This window comes from Magnolia sinica, chromosome 12, assembly GCF_029962835.1.
Source record: "Magnolia sinica isolate HGM2019 chromosome 12, MsV1, whole genome shotgun sequence".
Taxonomy (NCBI): Eukaryota; Viridiplantae; Streptophyta; class Magnoliopsida; order Magnoliales; family Magnoliaceae; genus Magnolia; species Magnolia sinica.
Genome location: NC_080584.1, coordinates 9,130,474 through 9,155,215, shown reverse-complemented (window position 1 = coordinate 9,155,215; position 24,742 = coordinate 9,130,474). Strand labels below are relative to the sequence as shown.

The window sequence follows — 24,742 nt, the reverse complement described above, 5'->3', positions numbered from 1 at the left end:
AACTCGAAAATTCGTGTTCTATTTATAGTTGTAGAAATCGCATCTACGACTGGTCCTATGGACACCACGACTAGTCCTATGGACACTACGATTAGACGTAGGACAAACTGCATTTTGAAATTTCAAGCGCGATCAGATAAAACTGTTCTACGACTGGTCGTAGTCTGTCCACGATTGGTAGTGACACCTCCACGACTGGTCGTGACCATCCTATGACTGGTTGTGAGGCACCAAGTTTGTTCGTTGTAGTTTGAGTTATAAATCTTAGACTGGTCGTAGGATGAGTCGTGCACTGTTCACACGACTGGTCAAACAGAGTCCATGACTGGTCGTAGCTCAACCAAAAAATTTTGAAATTTTACAACAAACTTAGGACTGGTCTTGGAATTTCTTGGACTGGTCAAGGCAGTTCTAGGACTAGTCGAACAAGGTCCAGGACTAATCTTAGAACAGACCAAACATCTATAAAATGATTCAATTTGAATTATGTATACAAAATGACCTACCCTAAGGTCAAACTAAGGTAATTCATACCTTAAATGTGAAGTATGGATATTGAGTCTTCATTTCTTTAGATGATGGTTGACCTTTAAAGATTATAAAGCTTTGAGATCTCTACAAGATGTAGCTTGAACTTGAGATCTTCTAAAGCTTGGATTTGTCGTTCTTGAGTTGTACTTGATCTTAAGTTGAACATTATCTTGGGTCTTGAACAAGCACTTGTCCTTTCAATGTAGCTTTAAAAACTCTGAACATTGAAGACTGATTAAATACGGATGAGCTAAAGAATAACTACATCCGAAGTATATTGACCTAGCTCAAAGAACGCTGAGGGGACCCAGTGGTGATCCAATGCTAGAGGTAGGTCGGCTACCTCCTAATAGCCTGAAGCCCAAAACCACTTGTCCCTCCAGTTCTTGTTAGACGACGGAGGGTCGGTAATAAGGCTCCCCACAGTCCCCCGCCAAGTGGAAAGATAGTACCAGCCAGGTTGTGAGTTGTTTGGCTTCACTTGGTATAAATGAAGGAACTCCTCAACGGTCAATTCGGGCTGCTCTAGCTCGAACCACAGGACCGTGCAGCTAATTAAAGCCCTTTATCCGTTGGGAATCATTTGTCCCAGGGCTAAATTTAAGCGAGCGAGTAAGCACCGCACCAGACCTTATAGGGGAAGCCTCAGGCCACATTGCATACCGACTTGGAAGATCGCGACAGCTCCTTCCTAAGGTCGGTCAGGGAGCTCGTCTAGTGAGGGAAGCCAAAGGATTATAGACTCGGGGATATGATATCCGAGTCTGATCCGAGCTAGCTCCTCCTCTGTGAGAGTCGAGGGCATGGGACCCCCCGAACCTTCCTCACAACGGACCCTTCCAATTCTTCCTCATTAGAAGGGTTATGTTCTACATCTACTGGCCTCTCTGTCGGGGACCTTTCCATCGCCTGAGATGCTAAGAAATCAACATATGCCATCATCACCAATGATAATGGTGGGTTTAACATCGCCAGGAAGCTATTGGTCCCACCGTCGCCTCCAAAGGCCCCCTCCCATGAACTAAAAGACTTCAATATTGCGGCTCTTTATCGATGTTGAGAGTCGCTGATTAAAAGGGAAAAAGAAATGAGGGGAGCAAATGAAGTTTAAAGATCACCAAAGAAAACGACGTTCACCCGGACGCCAGTGGCTACGGTCGCTAGAAATTGCCCATTCAACGACTAAGGGAGACAGCAGATTGGGGACAACGAAAACACAGGTGAAGACGACTCAAGGTTAGGGCTTCCCTTATATAGGGAAGCCACATGGTGTCGCTTGAGTATGACCATCAATGATGGGTTGTACAACATCCTTTCCACTACCGCCTACCAACACGTGGCACGACCCCATGCGCTGCTCGACCCTAATATCAATTATTGAACCATGTGTTGCGCTGTCATTGGTCTGTCACCGAAATGACGGCCTGACGCCCCACGAGACCTCGAACCATGAAACGACATGATGTGTTCAAGTATTAACATGCCTCGAGCACCGCATTGGCCACCATACCTGGCATTTATGACTACATAACCCGAGCTAAATCTGACCTAAAATGCGTTGAATTTACTTTCCAAGCCGCTTCAGATCGACTCGAAAAGTAGGGGGCTTACTGTTGGGTGAAAAAATAATTAAGTTGGTTAGGTCGACTTATGAAATGGACCAACTCTACTAAACAGCATGGACCCTTTGAGATTCGAGCCCCAAGGGGCATATACTTCTAAATTCAGGCCGATCTCTAAAGAGGTCGATGCAACTGTAAGGACACTAAAAGAGAATGCAACTGTAAGTCTACTCAAATGGCCAATTGCCAACCTAACCCATAGGTCGGCTATAGCTCGACTATAGATCGGCTATAGATCGGCCATAGGTCAGTCATAGGTCTACCAATAGCTCGAATATACCTCGACCGTAGCTCAGCCAGAGCTCAGTAATAGCTCAAGACAGCCTATAAACAAGGCAAATGCTAACTTAGCGGGAAGTTCGGCATGGCTTATACAATCTACCCTCGGATCGACAGCCCGAGAATGTTTCTAACAGCCTGAAGATCTCTCCCAAGATCTTCGGAGGATCAGATTAGATCCCGAGAAACTTGGACGACGATAATCTTGGTGAAATCCCAGGCGAATCTCTGAACGGATTCATCCCAAATGTATCAAAAAAGACTCCTCATGCCACTGTCTTCCTCCCCTTATAAATAAAGGTACGGCCTCAACCAATGTAAGGTACGTACACTCATTTTAACACTCGACTGGTAACTCTTTTCCTTAAATATCTCTCTCTAAAAGACCCAAGGTCCTGACTTAGGCATCGGAGGGTCCCCTGGTACTGTTTAATGGCCCAATTTAACCGTGTTTGTGTTGTAAGGTGTGTTTAGGAGATTAGACTGAAACAAGATGCTAAAAGCATGGATTTAACGCTTTGATGACACAAAGACAAGGGACAGACCCCAAGGGATCAAGATCGTTAGATTCACACACCAAAGATCCGAGAAAATCAAGAAACTGAAGCTTAAGTGGCCTGAAAGATGTACAGAATGCAAGATCACAGGGTTTTCACCATCTGTTCGGCTTGAAACTTCATACATGGCCTGAGGACCCTAAATTAACCGTACATGTCGAATTTCAACCATTGGATCCTTGTAGAAGTAGGCCAACAGACAAATTAGCCCAAGAATGATCAAATTGGGGCCACCTGATATTTGGATATGCTTCAATTTTGGTCTTAACTCATTAAATGATATGAAAAAATGGATGGATGGAGCGAATTTCTCATATACATCAAGAAGGGACCCACTTTACATAGTGTCTGTGCACAACACACATGCACTGAACGAGCACCAAAAATGAAGAAATCGGTCAGCATGCGCTGACCGATGCTTCTTTAAAAAATTTCCAAAACATGGTAGGGACGGTCCCCGTCCGATTGGGTTTCTCTAGTGGACCCCATATATCATGAAAATGGATGATCCGAACCATCCATATGATCCATAGTGGGGCCAAAACCCACGCTTAGGTGACGGAATTCCAGAGGAAAACAGAGATCGATTTTTAACCGTTTAAATGCAAGATGAACGGTGTGTTAATTTGATACAATGGGCCACTCCAAACTCGACAAAAACTATACCTTCTCGGATGATTTTTTGTCAGGAACACATTGGACGAGGTGGATTTTGTAAAGGACAGCTACAATAGACCCCACCAGAAGCTTAGCGGAAGAAAAGCGAATTTCTTCCTCTGTTTACGCACGACCAAAGACCCGGCCGATCCGGGCCATTCTAAAAGCATGGTGGGGATCGTCCCAGTCATATGGACCGTCCAAATTGCACCCATGGGATGGCCGACTACTCCTAAGACTTCTGTCTGGATCAAATTTCGAAAAGGACGCCCAGATTCCTGTTCTGATGTTTGCTGCGTAAGGAGTTTCTGAAAACTCTGTTGCTGCGTAAAAGTTACGCATGTGCACTTGTGTCACCGACTCCAGCAGCTGAGCGACTTCTCATTCTTATAAAAGGAAGCACCAGGCATGGAGAGAGTATCAGCTAGGGCTGGACGTGGAGCAGAGAGACAAAAAGATAGTAAAGTTGTTTTTTTTTCTTTTTCTTTTTATTTTATTTTGTTTTGTTTAAGGGATCCAGCCCATTCATGTTGGGCTGAACCTCTTAGCTAGGGCTAAGAGGAGAAGCTTTTGGAGTGATGGGATTGATTCCTACAGGGCTAATTTATGTTCAAATGAATTTGATCTTAGTTGATACTTAAGGAATGCCTTTAGTTGTTAATGGTTTGTTGTGACTGAAATTACAATAGATCTATGATGGCTTGAGTATTTCCTTTTCCTTTTTATGATTATGAAGTCAGGAAGCCTGTTGTTCACCATCATCTCCTGGACATGGTTAGATGATGGCACCCTTTCTACCATTCATACATCTCTCAGATTGACTGTAGATCGGTTTAATTCTATTGTTTGCTTTGTCTCATGGGCATAGTTTTCTGATGGAATCCATTCTAATTTACTCAATCTTATCTCTTGAAAATTAGATCAAAAGATATTCAGATTTGATTTTCAGGTTATATCTTCCAACTGGATGAAGATGGGATTCGAAGTCCAGTTGAGTTCATGAATCAACCTTAGATCTCCCTGATCTCTACAAGTGGATCCTTGGCACCCTAGTTTCCTGCCTTTAAATTTCATAAGTTTTAGATTAGCATTCTCACCATTATTCCTTTAATTTCCTTTGACTTAAATTTCATCTTAATCTAGTTCTAGTTCTATTTAGTTCCAGACTACGTACAGGTTTCAGTCCCTTGAGATTCAACCTCGGTCTCACCGAGTTTATTACTACATCACAACCCTATACTTGGGGAGTGAACAGTCAACTAGGGAAGGTCTACTAGAAAACTACATCAACATATTTCCTGAAATAAATATAGACCTTTCTAAAGAAATCGTCAATGAACGTAACAAAGAATGATGACCCTCCTCCAAAAAAACTGGCGATGGCCCCATATATCTGAATACACATAATCAAGCTAGCATTTACTAACATGAATTCCCATTTTTAAATGATAATTTTGATTGTTTCTCATATATGCAATCCTCACATATATCTAAATCAAAATTTTTTAAATGAGAAATTAACTGACGATCAAGAAGTACCTTCATACCGTGCTTACTCATGTGGCCTAGGCGCGTATGCCATAAACATACTGACGTGGACTCTGCTATAGTCATTGTAGCTCCACCTGGTATAGTATTCCTGATCAACCTGTAAATATTTTTGTTCCTCTGTATCTTTATAACAATGAGTTCCCCTTTTGAAACTTTCAGAACACTTTCATAATTGGCAAACTTTCACCTGAGTGCATCAAGAGCTCTTAGAGATATCAGATTCTTTTTCAAATCCAGAATGTACCTCACATCGGTCAGAGCACACTCCACCTATCAAGCATCCTGATGCAAATCGTACCAATTCCTATTATCTTTCAGGCATGGTCATTGTCCATAACAACCAAGCCACTATCATACTTACTATATGTGGTGAACCAACTCCGATGAGGACACATATGGTACGATGTCCTCATATCCAAAATCCACTCTTGATATAAGTAACTGATCTTGGATACTAATAACATGTCACAACTCCTCGTCCCTTTACTAAATTCTACTGAATTGGTTTCCTTTAGCGAATCATTTGATTTCTCCTCCATATGGGTTTTGGGATTTTGACTGTCCTTCTCAACATGCCCCATCCTTCCACGATTCCAACACTTCAACTTCCCTTTATCCGTCGGCATGAAACTCAATCGTGCTTCCTCTTCTCTCGTTTAAACAGTTTCCCCGAGCAAACTATGAATTCATAAAAGTACATTCGCCTCCACTCTTCCTTCTCAACTACTTCGATTGAAGGATTGAGATAATGGTATCGACGTCTAAGGTATCCCTACCACAACATAAACTATTTACCAGATACTTGTAGGACTCCGGGAGAGACATTAATAAGATTAGGGCTTTGTTTTCTTTATCAATCTTCACCTCCATGCCTGTCAGTTTGCAAACCAATTTGTTGAAGATGTTGATGTGCTCAGAGAGATCCAACCCTTTCGCCATCCTCAGAGTATAAAACCATCTCTTCATATAAGATGATTAGAGAGTAATTTCATCATATGGATACTCTCCAACCTCACCCACAATCATGTAGTAGTCGTCTCATCAATGACATTGTATAGGACTCCATCGGCCAAGTACAATTGGATTGTGTTAATCACCCCCTGATCAAGTTCATCCCAATCATCTTCATTTATTGATTCTGAACGTCTTGCTTTCCCAAGGAATGAATGTTGCAACCCTTGCTAAATTAGGAGGGTCTTCATCTTCAACCTCCAGAGTTTAAAGTTATTTTTACTCGTGAACTTCTTTGTCTCGAACTTCACATTCGATCCCCTCAATGCCATGTTTTCAGATTCAATTTGATAACCCAACCTACTCTCTTATAACACTTATTAGGTGATGAAACCCCTTAATGGGCATGAAAGCAACCTCATAATAAATCAAATACATAATAGAGAATGAAAAAGAACAAGCAAACACAGAGAACATAGAAATTTTTACGTGAAAATCCCTTTTGGGAAAAACCATGACACAAAGTGACAATCAATCCACTATGAACGATGAATTACAATTGATGGAACAACTTACAGAATAGAAAACCCTACCTTTTCCCTATGCAAAATCCTAAAAACTATGTAGGTTCTCCTCGTTCTACCCTAATCGAGTTTAGAGACGTTCTTATATACTCCCATAAAAGATTAGAAACAAAACCTACACTTTCTATATATAAAAAAACTTGCGCATTCCGTCAGTCGCACCTTCGGTCAACCGAGATATCAATAGAGCATGTTGGTCAACCAAAACAAACCTTAATCATTTGGAAACATCACAACATGCTTTGATCGACCCAACTGAACCTTCGGTTAACCTAACTGCACTGCACCAAATTAAAGGCACTCGATCAATAAACTAAATTATCATACCTTAAGTAGGTAAATGGATGACCTCACTTTCACTAATTGAGTGCCACATGGGTGGAACTTTCATGAGATCCACCTATCCACTAGGTAAGCTGCCTCATCTTCACCTGGAACCCAAAATCATAAAGATCCAAAACTCAAGGAGGCCAACCATAGGAAATAGATGTGATGGAAACACCCACCATTAGTTGTGTAGGGCCCACGATGATGTTTATATATCATCCAATCCATTCATCTGGTATCTTTCATCGAGATGAAAGAAATTTCCAAAAAATCACACTATTCCATAGGTCTGTCAACAAGCGAGGCCTACTCAAATTTTTGAGTTTCTTCGACCCAAGTCCAGTCCATTGACAGCCTCACCATTCCAAAACATTAGTGGGTTGTACCACGTGAATTCAAAAGTTTTAGGTATATATTTTATGGTTCCTGTGGAGTTTCCCACCTGAGTGTTGAATTAGCCTGGTTTCTGGCACACATGATGTGTGTATGTACATGATGGATGGGGTGTATCATGCACATAAAGTTGTTTCCCTTACATTAGAGAAAGTGACGCCCTCCTTATACTTATAGAGTTACGCACAACGTATTTTCTGTCCCACTTTATTGGACTAATTATAAAATTCAATTCGAGCACATCCAATCGCACCTTTTTAGTTTTACTTTGCTATAAAATGTTAAAGCTTTTCTTTAGAGTATGTGGATGGCCTAAATTTTTTGTACACTCTTTATAGTTTGCTCCTTTTTATGTATAAAAAAGGGATTTGGACTCTACTAGCACTGTGCTATGGTCAAATTCCCAAAAAGGAAGGGATATTTCAAATATTCTTAGACTAGTCATCTGACACGTTTTGAAATCATTTTCGTACCAAATTTCCTCTGTCATTTGATCAACAGTTGTCTGGATTTTGAGTGAAGAATAAGTTACGTAGTTTTCAATCCCAAGAAAGTGACATCGATGGAATTGATTATTGGGCCAACTGGAACATAGATCCAATTCGTTCATTTTCTTTATAGCCCTCTATTTATATGTGAAGATCCTAACTTCTTGCTGACATGATCTCTATGTACATAAAACCTAATAACTTATAACAGTACCTATTCGATACGAACTATTTTCTTGTGATGTGGCCAATTGGATTGACTAATGTTGATCATTCTTCCAACCATGGCCTTCCATGAAATTTTGAGGTTAATGGATGGAGTAGATTCCACACATATACAATGATGGACCGCACATATGGTGAATGAACGCCCTTAGAAAGGGTCAAGTGTTGCCTTTTTACACTTTATATAAAGTTCGTCCTTCTTTCTTAGAAAAGTGAAGATCATGGAATCCACTACCACATTCCCTACATCGTTTCTCTCCGGTGTTTCTTTCATATGAAAATTTTTCGTTTTTAAAATTTTTCGTTTCTCTTCGCCATTTCTCTCCTTTGCCATCTATTTAGCATTCTCCAGCATTCATCTAAAAGCTCTTTTTTGTTGAAGCTTCATCCACCACTCCCACCACTATGATCGTGCAGTTCTCCAATATCCCTTCTATCGTAGTAAACAATAGTGTTAGTCATTTATGAAGGTAAATAAAACCTTAGATCATTGTCGATGTTATTTTTTTTAAGGGACTAGGTTGTGATATGTTTTGGTATTGTGTTAAGGAAGGTCGAAGTGGAGAAGAGGTAATAGTGTAGAATGTCATTCAATAAGGGTCGTTGTTATCATCCAATAAGAGTCGAGGTTATCATCCACTAAGGGTCAAGCTTGACAGTAAAAAATTGAATGGCCGAGATTGGGCGGCATGAATTCAATGCTTATCAACACAACTATTCTTCTGTGGAGTTGCAACTATCAGACTCTTCACACAAATCAGAAGTGTCAGCTTCAACGCATCCTCAGGTTGCTTTTTCCCATGGAGCGAGAGATAAGCTTCTTTCAAATCATCATTCGTCACAATTCCTTCTTTCAAGTAAGTCTCCCTAATTCATTTTCTTTTATTTTCCCTTGTTGTTTGACCTTTTCCAGACTCACTTGATCTAAAAGATCCAAACCTAAGACCCGTAATGAGGGCAAAGTCCAGCTCAGTCAAATTCATGATGTTACGTAGAAAGTCAAGTGACTAATATATTTTTGCAGTAGACAGTGGATTACTTTACCATGCACCATCTACCCAGCTACCGAAAAATCCAATAGATGTCCAAAAGAACTCTTCCTAAACATCTCTTTTCTAGTAGAATTGTTGTCAAAATCATCTAACATGTATTTCTTCAAAAATTGAATGGAACACTTTGGAGAGATTGGTGCCTTCTCGTAGTCCAAGCAAGTGATCCTTCTTAGTTTTTTTCGACATGCATTCCAACAAGAGTCAAGATTATTATCCACTGAGGGTCGAGGTTGTCATCCACTGCGGGTCGAGGTTGACAGTGGGATAGTAAAGGTTAATATTATCATCCAATAAAGGCCGAGGTTGTCATCCACTTGGTTAAGGGTCAAAGTTATCATCTAATAAAGGATGAGATTGTCATCCACTACGGGTCAAGGTTGACAATGGACATTAAGGGTCATAGTTATTATCCAATAAGGGTCGAGATTGACAATCTTCCATTTAGGTCGAGGTTCTCACACTGATAATCGACCATTAGTGGATGTCAACCCCGACCATTATTGTAAGACAATCTCGATCATTATTGTATACCAACTTTGACTATGTTAAATATTGACAACCTCGATTGTTATTGTATACCAACTTCGACCTTGCCAAACCTAGACAATCTTGATACAAAGAAAATGTTAACAACCTTGAGTGTTATTATATGTCAACCTCGATCATGCCAACTATTGACAACCTCAATATAAAGTGATACAGGTTGTCATCATTCCTAAAGCACATGATCAAAACCCACAATAGCAAAAAATTCAAATATTGTCCACAGCTTCGTTTTCCATTTCTACAGTTTTCGGTTATGAAAGAAGGCATTTTACCAAAAGTACAAGAAGCCGGAGACAGAAAGATGATGAAGGATGGTGAAATAACAGAGTCGCAATGGGTGGAGGTGGGTCCCAGAGAAGAAACTTCAAAACGTAGAGGTAGGGTTGAGGTCGAGATTCAAAATGGACCCTACAATCATTTTTAGCATTATAAATTCCTTTCTGTACATCTTTAGGTCCCATCTTCAACTTTTGGTCAAATCTGCTCCGCCCGTTCTCTTCGAAATTTTGAATAAGGTAAATGTCTAGAGAATTAATAAAATCTTCAGATTTCGTGGCCCACAACACAACAAGACAGTAGGTATTGTTCTAGCAAACCGTTGATCTTTTTTTCTCACTATGGGCCAGTGATAGCTTGAAACAGCGTAAAGTTCACACATTCTTATGAAAATCATAATCCACGAATATTATCAACAGATTAAATCTACCTTTTGATGGGCCTCGTGATCAAACGGATTGGATCGACCTTTTTTATGGGCATTGGGAATCATAATTGTTAAAGCTTCTCACTCACGTAAGTTTTTGTTGTACCTACATGCCATTAACCACGAACGGTACAAAGTCAGCTCTATGGGGCCCATAGTGATGTTTATGTCATCTAACATATTCATAATATCACAGATATATGGATGAAGGGAAAGCAAAGATATCATATTTATTGAAAAGGTCTATGGCCCACATGGTATTTTTCAATGGTTGCATGCATGCAACTCATACTATTTATTATGATGTGGTCCACTTCATCTATAAGTAAGCTCCATTTATTGGGCTATATATTACGATGAACTGGTACAATTGATAGATGGGATGAGCTGGTACAATTGATAGATGGTATAGATTAAAAACTTAAATCAGAATGGGCCCATAGCTAGGTACATTACCATCCAGCATATGACTTAGAGCCGTTGTCCTTTCTTCATTCATCATTACCTTTCCGGCTGTAAAGGCAAATATGTTTTCAACACCTTTCTGATGACTAGTATAAGAATATTTGAAACATTCCTTTCTCTTTTTTTAAAATTGATCATACAACAGCGCTAGTAATGTTAAAATCCCCGTTAAAAAAAAAAAAAAAAACCGTTCAAGTTTAGCAAGGCATGCATGTCCTAGCATTGTGAGTTGACCATCCTGGATTTTGTGCCGAGCATTTACATCATGAGACCCTCCTGATGGACAGGCTGTATATCGCACATGTGATGGCATGCATATGGGCCACCTTAGACATGCATGTAGGATTAGCAAACCTGTACAAAAAAATTAATTTCTTTTCAATTACATATGGCGGAACTCGTATATTCCATTAATTACAGTTTGCCGAATTAGACACTCCATAGCAGTCTCTGATTCGGATGCACATAACTATATTCATGCGACGCAGCCTTTGATCAGTGTCCCTATTTGGTTCACAGATTCTGCATTTGCAATAAATTGTGGCGGTCCAGAGATAACATCGGAAGATGGAATGGTGTATGATGGTGATGTCGATCCTCTTGGTCCAGCAACATATTATCTAGACAACGTGAGAAGGGTGGCCGTCAGTAATGTTATGGTGCATCGTAACAACGAAAATGACTTGAAGACTGCAAACTATCAGTCTCAGATTACGAATACTTCAGACCCAGAGCTGTTTCGGACAACAAGGATATCACAAGGATCGCTGAGATACTACAAGCTTGGGCTTGTGAACGGAGAATATAAAGTGACCCTACAATTCGCTGAGATACACCTGATAGATACAAATGCTAAGAGTGGCTTAGGAAGGCGTGTATTGGACATTTCCGCAGATTCAAATACTCCGAAGGCCTTAGGAAGACGTGTATTCGACATTTTTTCCCAGGTGCGCACGACATAGTTTAAAAGTGAATGTTGTAGTGTATATAGTTTAAAAGGTGTGGTTACATTCCTTTCTAGCCGTGGCAATCAGTCCGGTTCTGGTCAGCTGGGGCCTGACTGATTTACTAAATGGGCCATGGATACAGTCCTGAAGCTCACCTGTCCTAATATGAGAGGATGTAGTCCAACTCTTTAGCAGATTCCTGTGCTCAGTGTTTGTGGTATTGATAGTAGTTGCCAATTCAGTATAGGTCCGATCCAAAACACATTAAAGAAAATATATGAACTGCTTTTTTTTTTAATGTGAGTGCTTCAATTATGCTAGCCAATGCATAGTTTAGGATACTGTACAATGGAAACTTATCATGTATACCTTTTTTATTTTTTAACGATCTTTTAACCAAGGGAACTCTCCCAGAAAGATTCAGTCCCTGGAAAAGGATCTGGGCATGTTGGTATCAACTTTTTCTTTCTTTCACTTGGGAGTTCGTGAATTCAAAGGGAGAAGGAGAGTCCATTGCTTCTAGCCAAAGGCTAGCTGACGTTATGAAGTCACAGCTGTTAAAATTGGCCTTGTCTGTCAGATACGGAGAAGGTATAATCGTGTTTGGTCTTCTTTCTACAGACCCAAGTATGGTGCAGATTGTATAGCGAGTGCAGACAGGACGCATGGAGCAATGAGATCTCCTTTTTGGAAAGGCATTCTCAGTCTTTTTCCATTGCTGGATAACCACGTCAAGTGGCAGGTTCGTAGCGAGGATATTAACGTGCGGAAGGGCGAGTACTGGTCCGGCCTCAGAAAGCTAGATGCGTGGGTTGTCGACTAGATTCTGGTCTCGATCCAAGGTCTTCAAGTGAAAGACATTCCTGGGCCATTTGGTGTCGTAGCTCCGAATCTCATTTCCTCCCTGTTGCCAAATGGCGCATGGGAGCTTATCTCCGAAGAAGGGGTCTGCATGTCTAAGGGGAGGGATATGCAAGTATGGCCTTTATCTCTGTCTGGCGACTTCCAGGTATGCTCAATGTGGCACCTAATCATAACGGGGGAAACAAGGAAAGTTTGGGCCAGGTGGGTGTGGCACTCTAAGATGCCCCCAAAAATATCAACTTTCGTGTGGAATCTCCTACAGTGTGTAGTGTTGGTTAACAACAGGATCAGGTCCAAGGGGGTTCAGCTAGCATCAAAGTGCAATTGTTGTGGTCCTGAATCCCCTTCGTTTGAGGAAATATTGGATCATCTCTTCATGTCAGGGGATTTTGCATATAAGGGGTGGGTGTTTTTCTCCAAGCATTGGGATGTTCCCTTACTTGGCCAGCCTTCAATCCTAGGTTGAGCCACTGTTTGGTGGAGGAAAGCATTGTCTGTGGACTGTTTTGGAGATTTAACAAGTTTGCCTCCTTCCCTCATATTCTAGGGACTTGGAAGGAGCAAAGTGGGAGTTGTTTTCGATGGTTCACCAGTGAACCCAATTAAAGTCATCTCTCGCATCCAGCATTGGCTCAAGCAATTGGGCAATTCCTTCCTTAGCCTAGGGACAACCATGCTTTGCATCAGCAAACTCTGCAAGCCATGGGTATCTTTCCAAGGCAGCCTCACTCTCCCTCTTTTAGCGTGGTTAAGTGGCACACACTGGAGGATGACTAGATCAAAATTAATGTAGATGGCTCTTGTAGAGGTAATCTTGAGCTTTCTGGCAGTGGAGGGTTTTTGTTAATGCATTGATTTGTGTACCTTATTTGTCAATTATGTGTGTCTGTGCATCAAAGAATCGGTTGAGCCCTTGGAAGGTAAAGACCGAAGACACATGAAGAGTGGAGCATCATAGGCGTAATGAACAGGTATATGAAGTACCTTGATAACCCTAGCCTTGACATAAAATAACCCTTAAACCTCTAGATGATCCTAACCCTATAAGTAAACATTGTTGATCATCCCTTAGCCTTATAACCAAAATTGGAACATGATAAGTAAGGATAAAAGAGGTACAAAGTTGTTATGAAATCATATGCCCAAAATAATAGTTTTCAAGTGGTCATCGATCCTATCGACAGGTTGTCGATAGGACTCAATGGAATCGAATGACCACTTGTTCTTATTGAAGAATGAGTCCAGCAACCCAACAAATATAATTCCGGATTTTCTCGATGGGATCGATTGACTATTCAATCTTATCAAATGACCTTTCCATCTGATTAACAATCATTAACTAGTCATTTTATAGCTATTGCAAATCGAGTTCTTGTAAAATGACATTCGGTTCTTAGGCAAAATGAGGAGTTTTAGGTGCAATAGAAGGCTAGGCTTTTTTTTTCCCTAAAAGAAAGGTGGGAACGCACCACCTTTTGTATTTTTATTTAAACAAGAAAGGGGGAGCACTAGGTTGTACAACTCTAAATCTATATTCGTGCAGGACCACCTAAAAAAACTGGGGGCCCGCCTATCATAAGGAACTACAAAGGAAAGACAAAGGAGGAGAGGAGAGAGCACGAGAACAAAAGGGGGTTAGGCCGCACGCAGGTTCCTCAACCCGACCTTGTCAAGGAAAAGGATAGGTTATTCCACATTAATATCTCATATTCTAGACCTCTAATCCCATGAGTTTCAAGTTATCTTCATGAGCTTTAACACTCTAATGAGGATTTCAACTTCCTGTGAGAAGATGAACTTGAACTTCACCATTTTTTAAAGATTAGACCAAATCATCTAGGCATATCATTTGTTTAAATCATCTAAAAGACCATTCTAGGTGAATCCTCTTAAAATTTAACTATCCCATTAGTCGTAGGAGATTCTACCAACCTTCTATCACCTTGGTCACCTTACTGGAGCAGTGCATGCAAGGTGTTTGATATTGGAGCTAAAGCATTGGCAAAGCATCAACATCAACGATCGGAGGAGCAAAATGAGAGTTGATTGAAGAACGAGAGAGCATCAATCAAGTAACCCGAGACGACGCATCAAAGAGACTTAATTTCACAAGTGTCGATTAGTAAGTCCATACTCTCTTTCCTTCTGTAGGATTGAGGGTAAGAGTTTGTAATCCAAACTTGATAGGTTCTTGTGTAGGCCTAGTTTTCTTCTTTTGAATAACCCAACTATGGGGCCTACTTTTCATGACTATCAGTCAATCAAGCCCATTGATACCCTTTGCACTTTTTGTCCTTAATCATGCATGCATCCTTTCCTATTGCACTCATCATGTGGTGAGCCCTATTTAGGCATGGAGCAAATCACAATCTTTTGAAAAATCGGGCTATCTTGGTTGTTGGATGTGATCTAGAATGCCTACAGATTTAAACAACAATCTCGCATTGGACCCACCTACCATCCACTACAGCAATTTAGATTATCAGAACTGATCGGCCCCATCCATCGCATTGATTGAGCCGCTTGAGATGATCAGGACCACATGAGATGATCCATCACACTGATTGGGACGAGATGAGATGATCAAATCCATCCGTCACATTGATTAGGACCACATGAGATGATTGGATCCATCCATTACACTGATCAGAACCACATGAGATGATTGGACCCATCCATTCCATTGATTGGTAACAATGGGGATTTGGTTGGTTTAATCAATCAAGCTTGCTTGAATATGATTAATCGGGCCCATTTGAATCCATCCATTGCATCGATACAATCCTTATAAGTCCAATTTGATTAACTGGGGATTTAATGATTTGATCGATAGGGCCCATCGGCTTGATTGGGCCTGCTTGAGTCTTGATAGGGTATAGTCATTAGGTTAATCAATTTTATCCACTTTGGTACATCAGGGCCATCGAGATGGATCATCATGATGGATTGGGCCAATGGGCCCCCTCTTGCAGATTAGGTCCAGCAATCTTAAGATGGTAAAAAAGAAAATGTTTATGCTTTCCTGAAGTATGAATGTTTGGGCAGTCCCGAAAATATCAAATCACCACCCTTTGCGAATGTGTTTCTGGTTATGTAGTTTGGGAATTCATTATTAATACAGGGGCATTTTCACACTGGGCTCGAGTGGGGTCACCTGTGAGATATATGGGCATACTCGGGGTGGGTGACCCATGCAATTTGGGGCCCATGGGAGAGGTCTCGTGTTCAAGACTCCTTACCAAGGATGATTAATGCACATTTCACACCGGGCTTGAGTGAGGTAGCCCATGGGAAACAGGGATACACTCGGGGTGAGTGGTCCATGTGATTTGGGGCCCACGAAGGGGATTCGGCCGAGGTCCTAACCCATGCGATGTGGGGGCCTAGGATATGAGATAAAGGGATTAATTCATCATACTCTAACAGTTTGAGCTTTTAGAGCAAGTGGTTAATTGTCATGCATCAAATTGGTATCAGAGCGGGAGGTCTTGTGTTCGAGACTCCTCACTGGGAGTAATTAATGCAAGGGTATTTTTACACTGGGCTCGAGTGGGGTCGCCTGTGGGATATAGGGGTACACTCGGGGTGGGCGACTCATGCTATTTGGGGCCCACGGGGGAGGTCTTGTTTCGAGACTCCTTACCATAGATAATTAATGCGTATTTCACACCAAGCTCGAGTGGGGTAGCCCGTGGGATGCGGGGACACACTCGGGGTAGGCGGGTGGGCCGCCTATGTGATTTGGGGCCCACAAAGGGGGTTCAGCCGAGGTCCTAACCCATGTGATATGGGGGCCTGGGCTATGAGATAAATGGATTAATTCGTCATACTCTAACAATTCAAGCTTTTAAAGCAAGTGGTTAATTGTCCTGCATCAATTATGACCATATTCACATTTAGTTTTGATACTTTATTAATTGCTTTTCCAGGGTAATCTCCAATTTAAAGATTTTGATATAAGAAAGACAGCAGGTGGAGTCTCTAATAGAGCGGTTTTGAAGAGTTTCAAGGTTAATGTATCTAAGAATTTCCTTGACATCCATCTCTTTTGGGCTGGAAAAGGGACTTGTTGCATACCTGCTGAGGGTACTTATGGGCCATCCATTGCGGCCATCAACGTCACTCCACGTAATATATCTTCAGAACTGAGTATTATAATTAAATTCTATAGTTTCTATATATTCAATACTAACAGATGAATTTCTTGGCTTTACTTTTAGAATTCCCACTGAAGCAAGCAGGAAAGAAGAACAAGACTCTTTTGATTGTTGGGATTGTAATTGGTGCTGGTGCGTTGAGTTTTATATCCATTTTTGCAATATTTATTTGGAGACGAAGGAGCAGGCACATTGGTGAAGATAAAGGTAATACCAATATTGCCAAGTTAGGGTGTGTTTGGATGATTAACTGAACTGGATTGCAATTCATTAAATGCAATGCAGAGGATCATTTTAAGTCATATAACAACTTGAAACGATAGTAATAGCAATTTGGGGGCTAGCCCCACTTTGGTCGTTTTCTATTTATTGAATTGAACTACCAAAATTCTGTTCGATTTAGCATGGAAACACAATCTAACTGATATGTATTGAAACTCAACTCAGACAATTGTAACTCACATGTTATGTTCCTAAAATATGAAAACCCACTCAATAAGAGTGGATTCAAGTCTTCGGTCTAAGTTTTCTCAACCAGGAGTTATTGCAATTTTTCTTTGATAAATTTCTAGTTACCAATTAGATTTCTTAGGCAGTATTCAGATATCCATGTAAGCAGGATTTTGTTCAACCCAAATCAATATTCACAACATTTCAAGAAGGACCTGAAACATCTTTGGTTTGGTGCAGAAAAGGTGGAAAATTAATACTTGACATACTGGACATCCCATTTTCAGTGTTGTTGCAAACACGCATCTGAATGGATAAACATTGTTAATTTCATTAAAAAAAAAAAAAAAAAAAAAAAAAAAAAAAAAAACCCTAGTGCTTGTAATTTTGGGTACCAAATTAAATGTAGTAATTGCAATGTGTCGGCTTGAAATACATTGGTCATTTTCTATTTTATTGAATTGAAACGTTACAAATCAGTTAGGACCTTGAAAAGTTTAGAAGAATATGGAAACACCAAAAGGAACACTAAGTAGTAAGGCTAAACTTAAGACATATCACAGTAAGTGTGATAGGTCGGAAGCAAGAGTAGTGAGAAATATGTCTCCAAATTAACTTGTAAAAATGAGAGAGAGGAATGGCAAGGACATTAATAATACTAGTTGCATTTAAAAACAATGACTAGAGAGCACAGATCAAGTACAATGAGATCAATGAAAGGTTGAGGAGCTATTTTCAGAACTTGGAAGTGATGACCACAATGAGAGCACATGGATAGATCGAATTATAAGCTCAAATGAGGTCAAAGAGCATAGATACTTTCATAGGATTAGGACTCCAAAGTGAAAGATGCTTCGAAAAAGATGAAGATAGGAAAGGCCTTTGGACCATATGGTATACCGATAGAGGTTTGGAGATCATATAAGATCGAAGAAAATGCGAAAAGAATGGAGGAAAAGTGTTATGCTACCTATTGACAAAATAAATTAGACATATAGAGCCGCACTTAAATTAGACATATAGAGCCACACTAAGTGTCATGGGATTAAGATGGGCCTCCCTCAGGATCTCCTTCTCACTGAGGGAGGCTAATGGAGTGGCGGATGGCCTGGCCAAGTTTGGCAGCGCTACCCAGCCCAGGCCGGACCGAGTTCATATTTGTAGCTGACCTTTCGCCTCTCACTAAGGGCTCTTACTTTCTTGATAAGGTCGGATTAGGAGCAATTCGATTGGGCGGATGTAATTAGCTGTCTATTTTTTTATTTTTTTTATTTTTAACTTCCCTTCTTTGTAAGCATTTGTGAGTTCGTTTGATATGATAGGTGAGGCTTTCTCTCTTTTTATTGAGGCCCACCCGAATCTCTTGTAATTTCCTCAGATGGACATAAATGATCTCAAGTTTTTTTTTTTTTTTTTGTTAAAGTGTCATGGGATTAAACTTATGAATCATCATACTATGAAACTTTGGACAGAATGGTTGAGTAAAGAGTTAAGGCGTGAGATGTATGTATTAGAAATCAATTTAATTATGCTAGGAAGGTCAACTATTGAGGTTGTTCTCCTATTTAGCTAATAAAAAAATGTAGGGAGAGGAGGAAGGATCTTTATGTGGTTATTATCGACTTAGAGAAAGCATAAGATAAGGTCCGTGGAAAGTTAATCTAAGGGGTGTTGAGAAAGATAGTAGTCTCAAAAGGACATTTATATAATTAAGGATATGCATGAGGGAACAGTAACAAATGTTAGGACCATTAGCTGAGAGATGAGTGAATTCCCAATTAGCATAGGATCACACCAGAAGTCGTCAACAATGAGTCAATGTCTTTTTTGCATTAGGTATGGACGAGTTAATGAGCTAGGCAATTACAAGAAGAGGTCCTGTGGTACATGTCATTTATGGATGACCTAGCTACTTTTGATTGATGAGACAAGGGTGGGGGTAAACACAAAGCTAGAAGTATAGAAGCATGCTTTAAAATCTAAAGGTTTTAAAACTTATTCGACTAGAAATAAAATAATGTGGAATGGAAGTTTTTGTAACAATAGGAGTGTAAGCAAGGAATTAGTTAATATTGTTATTCAATTACCCAAAATTAATTATCATTTTGGATATCTTAGGTTGATAATTCATGAGAGCAGAGAAATTAGAAAGGTTGCTATTCGTAGGATTCAATCTAAGTGGAAGAAGTGGAGCCTCTGGACTCTGGACTTTTTATACAGTCACTATGTACCAATCAAAACATAACGAATTTTTTTTATTAAATAACCATGATACCATCTATGAGATGAAATTTTGGGCAGTTAAAGAATGAAAGATTGCCGAAGAGTAGTTGGAAAGCACGGAAGATCCTCGGAGAGCCTAGAAGATGAATACCTTGGGTGTACCCTAAGTTTATTTGAAGGAAAAAAAAAACTTTCTTCTTGATTCAATGAATGCTTGCAAGATTCAAACACAACACTTATAAAGAAAATCATCAAATAAGTGAATAAAAATTCCAACTGGGAAATCATACAAATTTTATCTAATAAGTTCATGAAAAAAACAAAAAGTAAAAGATGTGAGCATGCATTTAAGTTTTGTAGTCAATTTAATTAGATATATGATCCTAACCTGCTCACTTATGTGAATTCACAGAGCTTCTAGAAATGGGTACCAAACCAAACACTTTTAGTTATTCCGAACTGAGGACTGCGACCGGAGATTTCAGTCTGGAAAATAAGTTGGGAATGGGAGGATTTGGGGCTGTTTATAAGGTACTTTTCTTCTTATGTGATATGAAATGAATGTGTCATATGAATGTAAATGTAAATATGAATGTGATTGACAGAGGAAAACAAAGCGCCAATTGAGAGCTGAGGGCATGTCTAGAAGAACAAATCCTAAATTTTAGGGACATCCAAGCAGGCCTCTATATAACTCTCTGTGGTGACTTAGGCTCATTTTATACTGCAATAATATTCAACCGCATGTACACCTACCCAGTACCCTCTATGTACACAAATAAATACATATTGGAGTATTCATTTACTTCTATTGAATTGTGGTTTTTTTATAGGGCACACTTTCAAATGGAAGGATAGTAGCTGCGAAGCAACTCTCAGTGGCATCTCATCATGGAAATCGTCAGTTTGTAACAGAGATTGTTACCATATTAGCGGTGCAGCACCGGAACCTTGTGAAGTTGTACGGATGCTGCATTGATGGAGATAAGCGCCTTTTGGTTTATGAGTATCTTGAAAATAGGAGTCTTGATCATGCACTCTTCGGTACGAAACATGTTCCTATTTCTGTAAAACCATATTCTTGAGCTATGACCAAAATGATGAATGTGATGGCCATTGGTAAGAGATAGGATTTGGGTAAGCTCACGTGCGGATGTAGCATGTATGTGTGACATGCAGGCCATTCATCTGATGGACCCCACAGGAATCTGCAACTGCCCAAATCCAGGCATTCTGGTCATCAGGTAGCCCAACATGTCTATGAGACAAATGGACAATTAAAAAAATTACCAACATCCACATTTGTCATACACTTTTCCCCACTTGATGAATGAACCGGCCTTTTTTTTTCGGCCATGGCAAATGCAAGGTGGGTCCCACTTGATGAACAGACTGTATTCTCGCGCATACATTCCACATTAGCAATTTCTCACATGTGGGGGGAATTGCTAGTTAGGGCTGGCAATGGGCCGGGTTTGGGTTAGATCAAGCTAGGCCCAGGCCAGACTCAACAATAAATGTCCAAGGCTTGAGCCTAGTCCCAACCCAATATAGGCTTTAACACAGCAAGCGCAAGCCCAAGCCTGAAAAGTTTGGTTGGGTCTTGACCTAACCTGAACTAACCCGACATGACCTAAAAATTGATGAAATCCCCATTTCCCACTTGAATGTTCCTAATCTTATTAATCAAGTGGACCAACACACACACAAATAAATAGACAGTAGGAATGATTTCAATTTACTAGATTCAAGATGCATGGTTTCCTAATCAAGGATTAAAATGGCAAATTTGAAAATATAAGAAATGTACGTACATGTCATTTTCTTGCAGGAGAAAGTAAGTTGCATCTAAATTGGCCCACCCGCTACAGAATATGCATGGGTACAGCACAGGGCCTCACTTATCTCCACGAGGAGTCAAGTCTCCGAATCATACATAGAGATATCAAGGCCAGTAATATTTTGCTTGATGCTGATCTCAATCCTAAGATATCAGATTTTGGTTTGGCCAAACTATATGATGATAAGAAGACACACATCAGCACACGGGTTGCAGGGACAATGTAAGAAACACTCAATTGTTTACATTCACATCACTTACTTAACGATATGTTTGGATGCTCAATTCAACTAAATTCTAACACTTTTTAAGAAATGATCAAAGTGGGATGGCCGTTTTAAATTATATGATGAGTAAACACCAAATTGCAATTCCATGAATTTCAAGTTGGAACTGGAACAACTTCAGCTCCAATTAAGGGGCTAGTACCTCCTTATGAATGGAGTAAGGGGAGTCCCACTTTGATGATTTGCACTTTAGGGCACTATTTATTTATTTTTTGTATCTTTATTAATATGAACAGACGTCGTACAAACTAGACTTTCAAGTAGGCTCCACACAAAACACCGGCCTCACCTAATGTAGGAATGTGCAAAAATATTAGGAGAAGATCATTGTCTTCCTCTATAATAAGCCTTGAATAGTAAATAGCTTTTTTTTTTTTTTTTTTGAAAACCTTTTTCCATATAACAAAGGGCTTTACAAGACTTTGGGCAGGCCCAACAACAAAAAGGGGAAGGGCCCACCTATCGTGAGAGAACACTAAATACAAAAATAGACTCAACGGAAACTGAGTAATCAAACCTCCCATAGATTTCCCAGCCCCACTCTATATATCATGAAATAGAAGTCCTCTAGTCATTTGCGGCAGGCCCGTGGTTGAGAAAAACAGACTATTGGCTTGACCATTACTACCCCTACGCGCTAAGTCATTGGCCACTCCATTTGCCTCCCCAGGACAGTGCCCTATAGACACCTCAAGCTGACTCATGAGGTTTTTGATCCTTGCCCACCAGTAAAGAGCTTATGCTTACTTTCGCTTACACAACTCGAAAAGGACTTCAAGTTATCACAGGACTCTTTAAAATGGCAATCCGACTATGATCATTTCTTATAAGCTGATTATTGCAATTTAATTCAATTGAGCATCTAGAACACATCCTAATTTGGTCATTATGAGTTGTTTTTTGTGTGGATTCTTGAAGTGGGTATCTTGCACCGGAGTATGCCTTGCGTGGGCATCTGACAGAAAAGGCTGACGTGTTTGGATTTGGAGTTGTCGCACTTGAGATTCTTAGTGGACGGCCAAATACAGATACAAGCTTGGATCAAGATAAAATATATCTCCTCGAATGGGTATGACATTTTAATCACCTTTATAGGAATAAGAGTCTGTAGGCTAGTAATTCGATTCTTTCATTAGGATACCCTCGATTCTTTCATTAGGATACACATGTTATGGGCACACACAGTTTGTCAAGATTCATTATCTTGCTCAGTGTTTCATGCTCCTTCTTTTAGCTTTCGTTGATTATGATTCAAATGATTATCACTGAGGTTGTGTTTGGAGCACTATTGATTGGAATCACGATTATGTATCAAATAAAGTGGAAATAACGAAATAGTAATTTCCTTCCCACCATATTGAAGTCTTGAGAACGAAATCACAATTGTGTTACTTTCAAGTTGGACTACAAAGATTTGTAATTGCAATTTGAGGGGCTACTTCCTGGATGTAGACTCTGGGAAGCCTCAATTAACTTTCGTCATTTTGCCATTTTGGTTAAACTGATGCCTGCATTTCGATTCGCGTGTGCATCCAAACACAACCTAAGAAGAATGCAACATGTAAATGGGCCAAACACAAGCATCCTCTGTGTGCCGACATGGGATTATGTGTGCAAGAGCTGGGTCATCAATCAAGTAGGTTCCATGGAAACTGTTTCCTAGCAAAAAAATAAGGCCAGCCCACTTTTCAGATGGACCACAAAAGATAGCTAATGGTTTAAATTAAATGCACAAGTGACCTACCTAATCAGGTAGGCTACATCCATTGCAGGACGTGCCTAATGAACAATCCATATCTCGCACACATGTGGGGTGTTTGTATTTCGCATTTGCAGATGCGCATTTATAAAGTAGCATTGCTTCAATCACCATATGATGAATTTTCTTCACGATTCATTCTACTAAGTGATCACTAGCTATCTTTCAATGATGGATTTGTGGACATAAGATCAATGTATTATTACTTTTTCACTCAATGTATTAATAATACCTCATCATTCTATAATTTCTTAGGCTTGGACTCTACACGAAGCTAACTGTCCATTGGAACTGATCGATCCGACACTGTCCGAATTTGACAACGGAGAAGTGCTGAGAATAATCGGAGTAGCTCTTTTGTGTACTCAAACATCTCCAGTGCTACGCCCACCCATGTCGCGTGTGGTGGCCATGCTATCAGGCGACGTCGAAGTAAGCAGTGTCACATCGCGGCCCAACTACTTGACTTTGTGGCAATTCAATGAATTAACCAACTCCCTGAGCGACTACATGTCAAGAGGGTCTATGGGAATAACAATGGAAGGCCAATGCGACATGTAGAACAATTCGAGCTGGTCTACTCCTGCGGAATACTTGCCTCTGCCCATTCAGCCATTTTTCCAAGAGATCATTGGAGAAAGACAGGGCTGATTGACTTTTCTAAGCTGTGCATGCGTTTCTTTAAGTTATCCTCTCACTGCTATAAATTCTTTGTTCATATCTTTTATTTGGATGTTGAATGAATCTTATCAGGCAGTATGTATATGTGTCATAGTTCGAAACGCTGAAACTCGACTCGACCCGATGTCCAGCTGGGTCGGGATGACTCTAAGACTCCGTTGAATCTTAAATTAAGATAGTATTAAATGTTTTTTCATTATTATAAGTAGCTTTTTTAAATTTATGTAAGTTAATAAATTACTTATCTAAATAAGTTAGTTTAGTTAATCAACTTAAATAAATAATTTTTTAAATAAACTTATTTTTTTAAGTTATTTTTTATTTCTTTTTAACTTATGAAAAGTAACTTAAACCATGGTTGTAAAGAGTGCGCTCTAATTGTGATGAATGGATGTGCCATGTTGGGAAATCCACCGTGATGTTTTGATAAATCCACCCTGTCACTATTTTATACATCTCATTTTAGAAGGTGGGCCTAAATATGACATAAAGTCAACACTGAAGTGGGCACACGGCTTAAAACACTAGTAATGATCATGCCCATCGTTGAAACTGCACCCATTGTTATCTGGCCCACCATGATGTTTTTGAGAATCCTACCCA

General features: G+C 40.0%; 1 protein-coding gene across 11 annotated transcripts in view; it reads left to right on the top strand.

Moving 5' to 3' along the window:
- The window catches only part of LOC131220884 (probable LRR receptor-like serine/threonine-protein kinase At1g56140), a 121,252-nt gene extending 97,004 nt beyond the window's left edge, over window positions 1–24,248 (top strand). For 9 of the 11 annotated variants that reach the window (XM_058215771.1, XM_058215769.1, XM_058215768.1 and 6 more), the window contains 8 exons: window positions 11,451–11,878; window positions 16,672–16,870; window positions 16,963–17,106; window positions 19,985–20,103; window positions 20,406–20,616; window positions 21,404–21,635; window positions 22,618–22,768; window positions 23,714–24,248. In XM_058215771.1, the coding sequence (XP_058071754.1) occupies window positions 11,451–11,878; window positions 16,672–16,870; window positions 16,963–17,106; window positions 19,985–20,103; window positions 20,406–20,616; window positions 21,404–21,635; window positions 22,618–22,768; window positions 23,714–24,019 (1,790 nt within the window). In that variant the 3' untranslated portion in view covers window positions 24,020–24,248. The remainder of the gene's footprint in view (window positions 1–11,450; window positions 11,879–16,671; window positions 16,871–16,962; window positions 17,107–19,984; window positions 20,104–20,405; window positions 20,617–21,403; window positions 21,636–22,617; window positions 22,769–23,713) is intronic. The other 2 variants (XM_058215772.1, XM_058215775.1) reach the window with 2 other exon arrangements.
- Window positions 24,249–24,742: the final 494 nt, after the last annotated feature.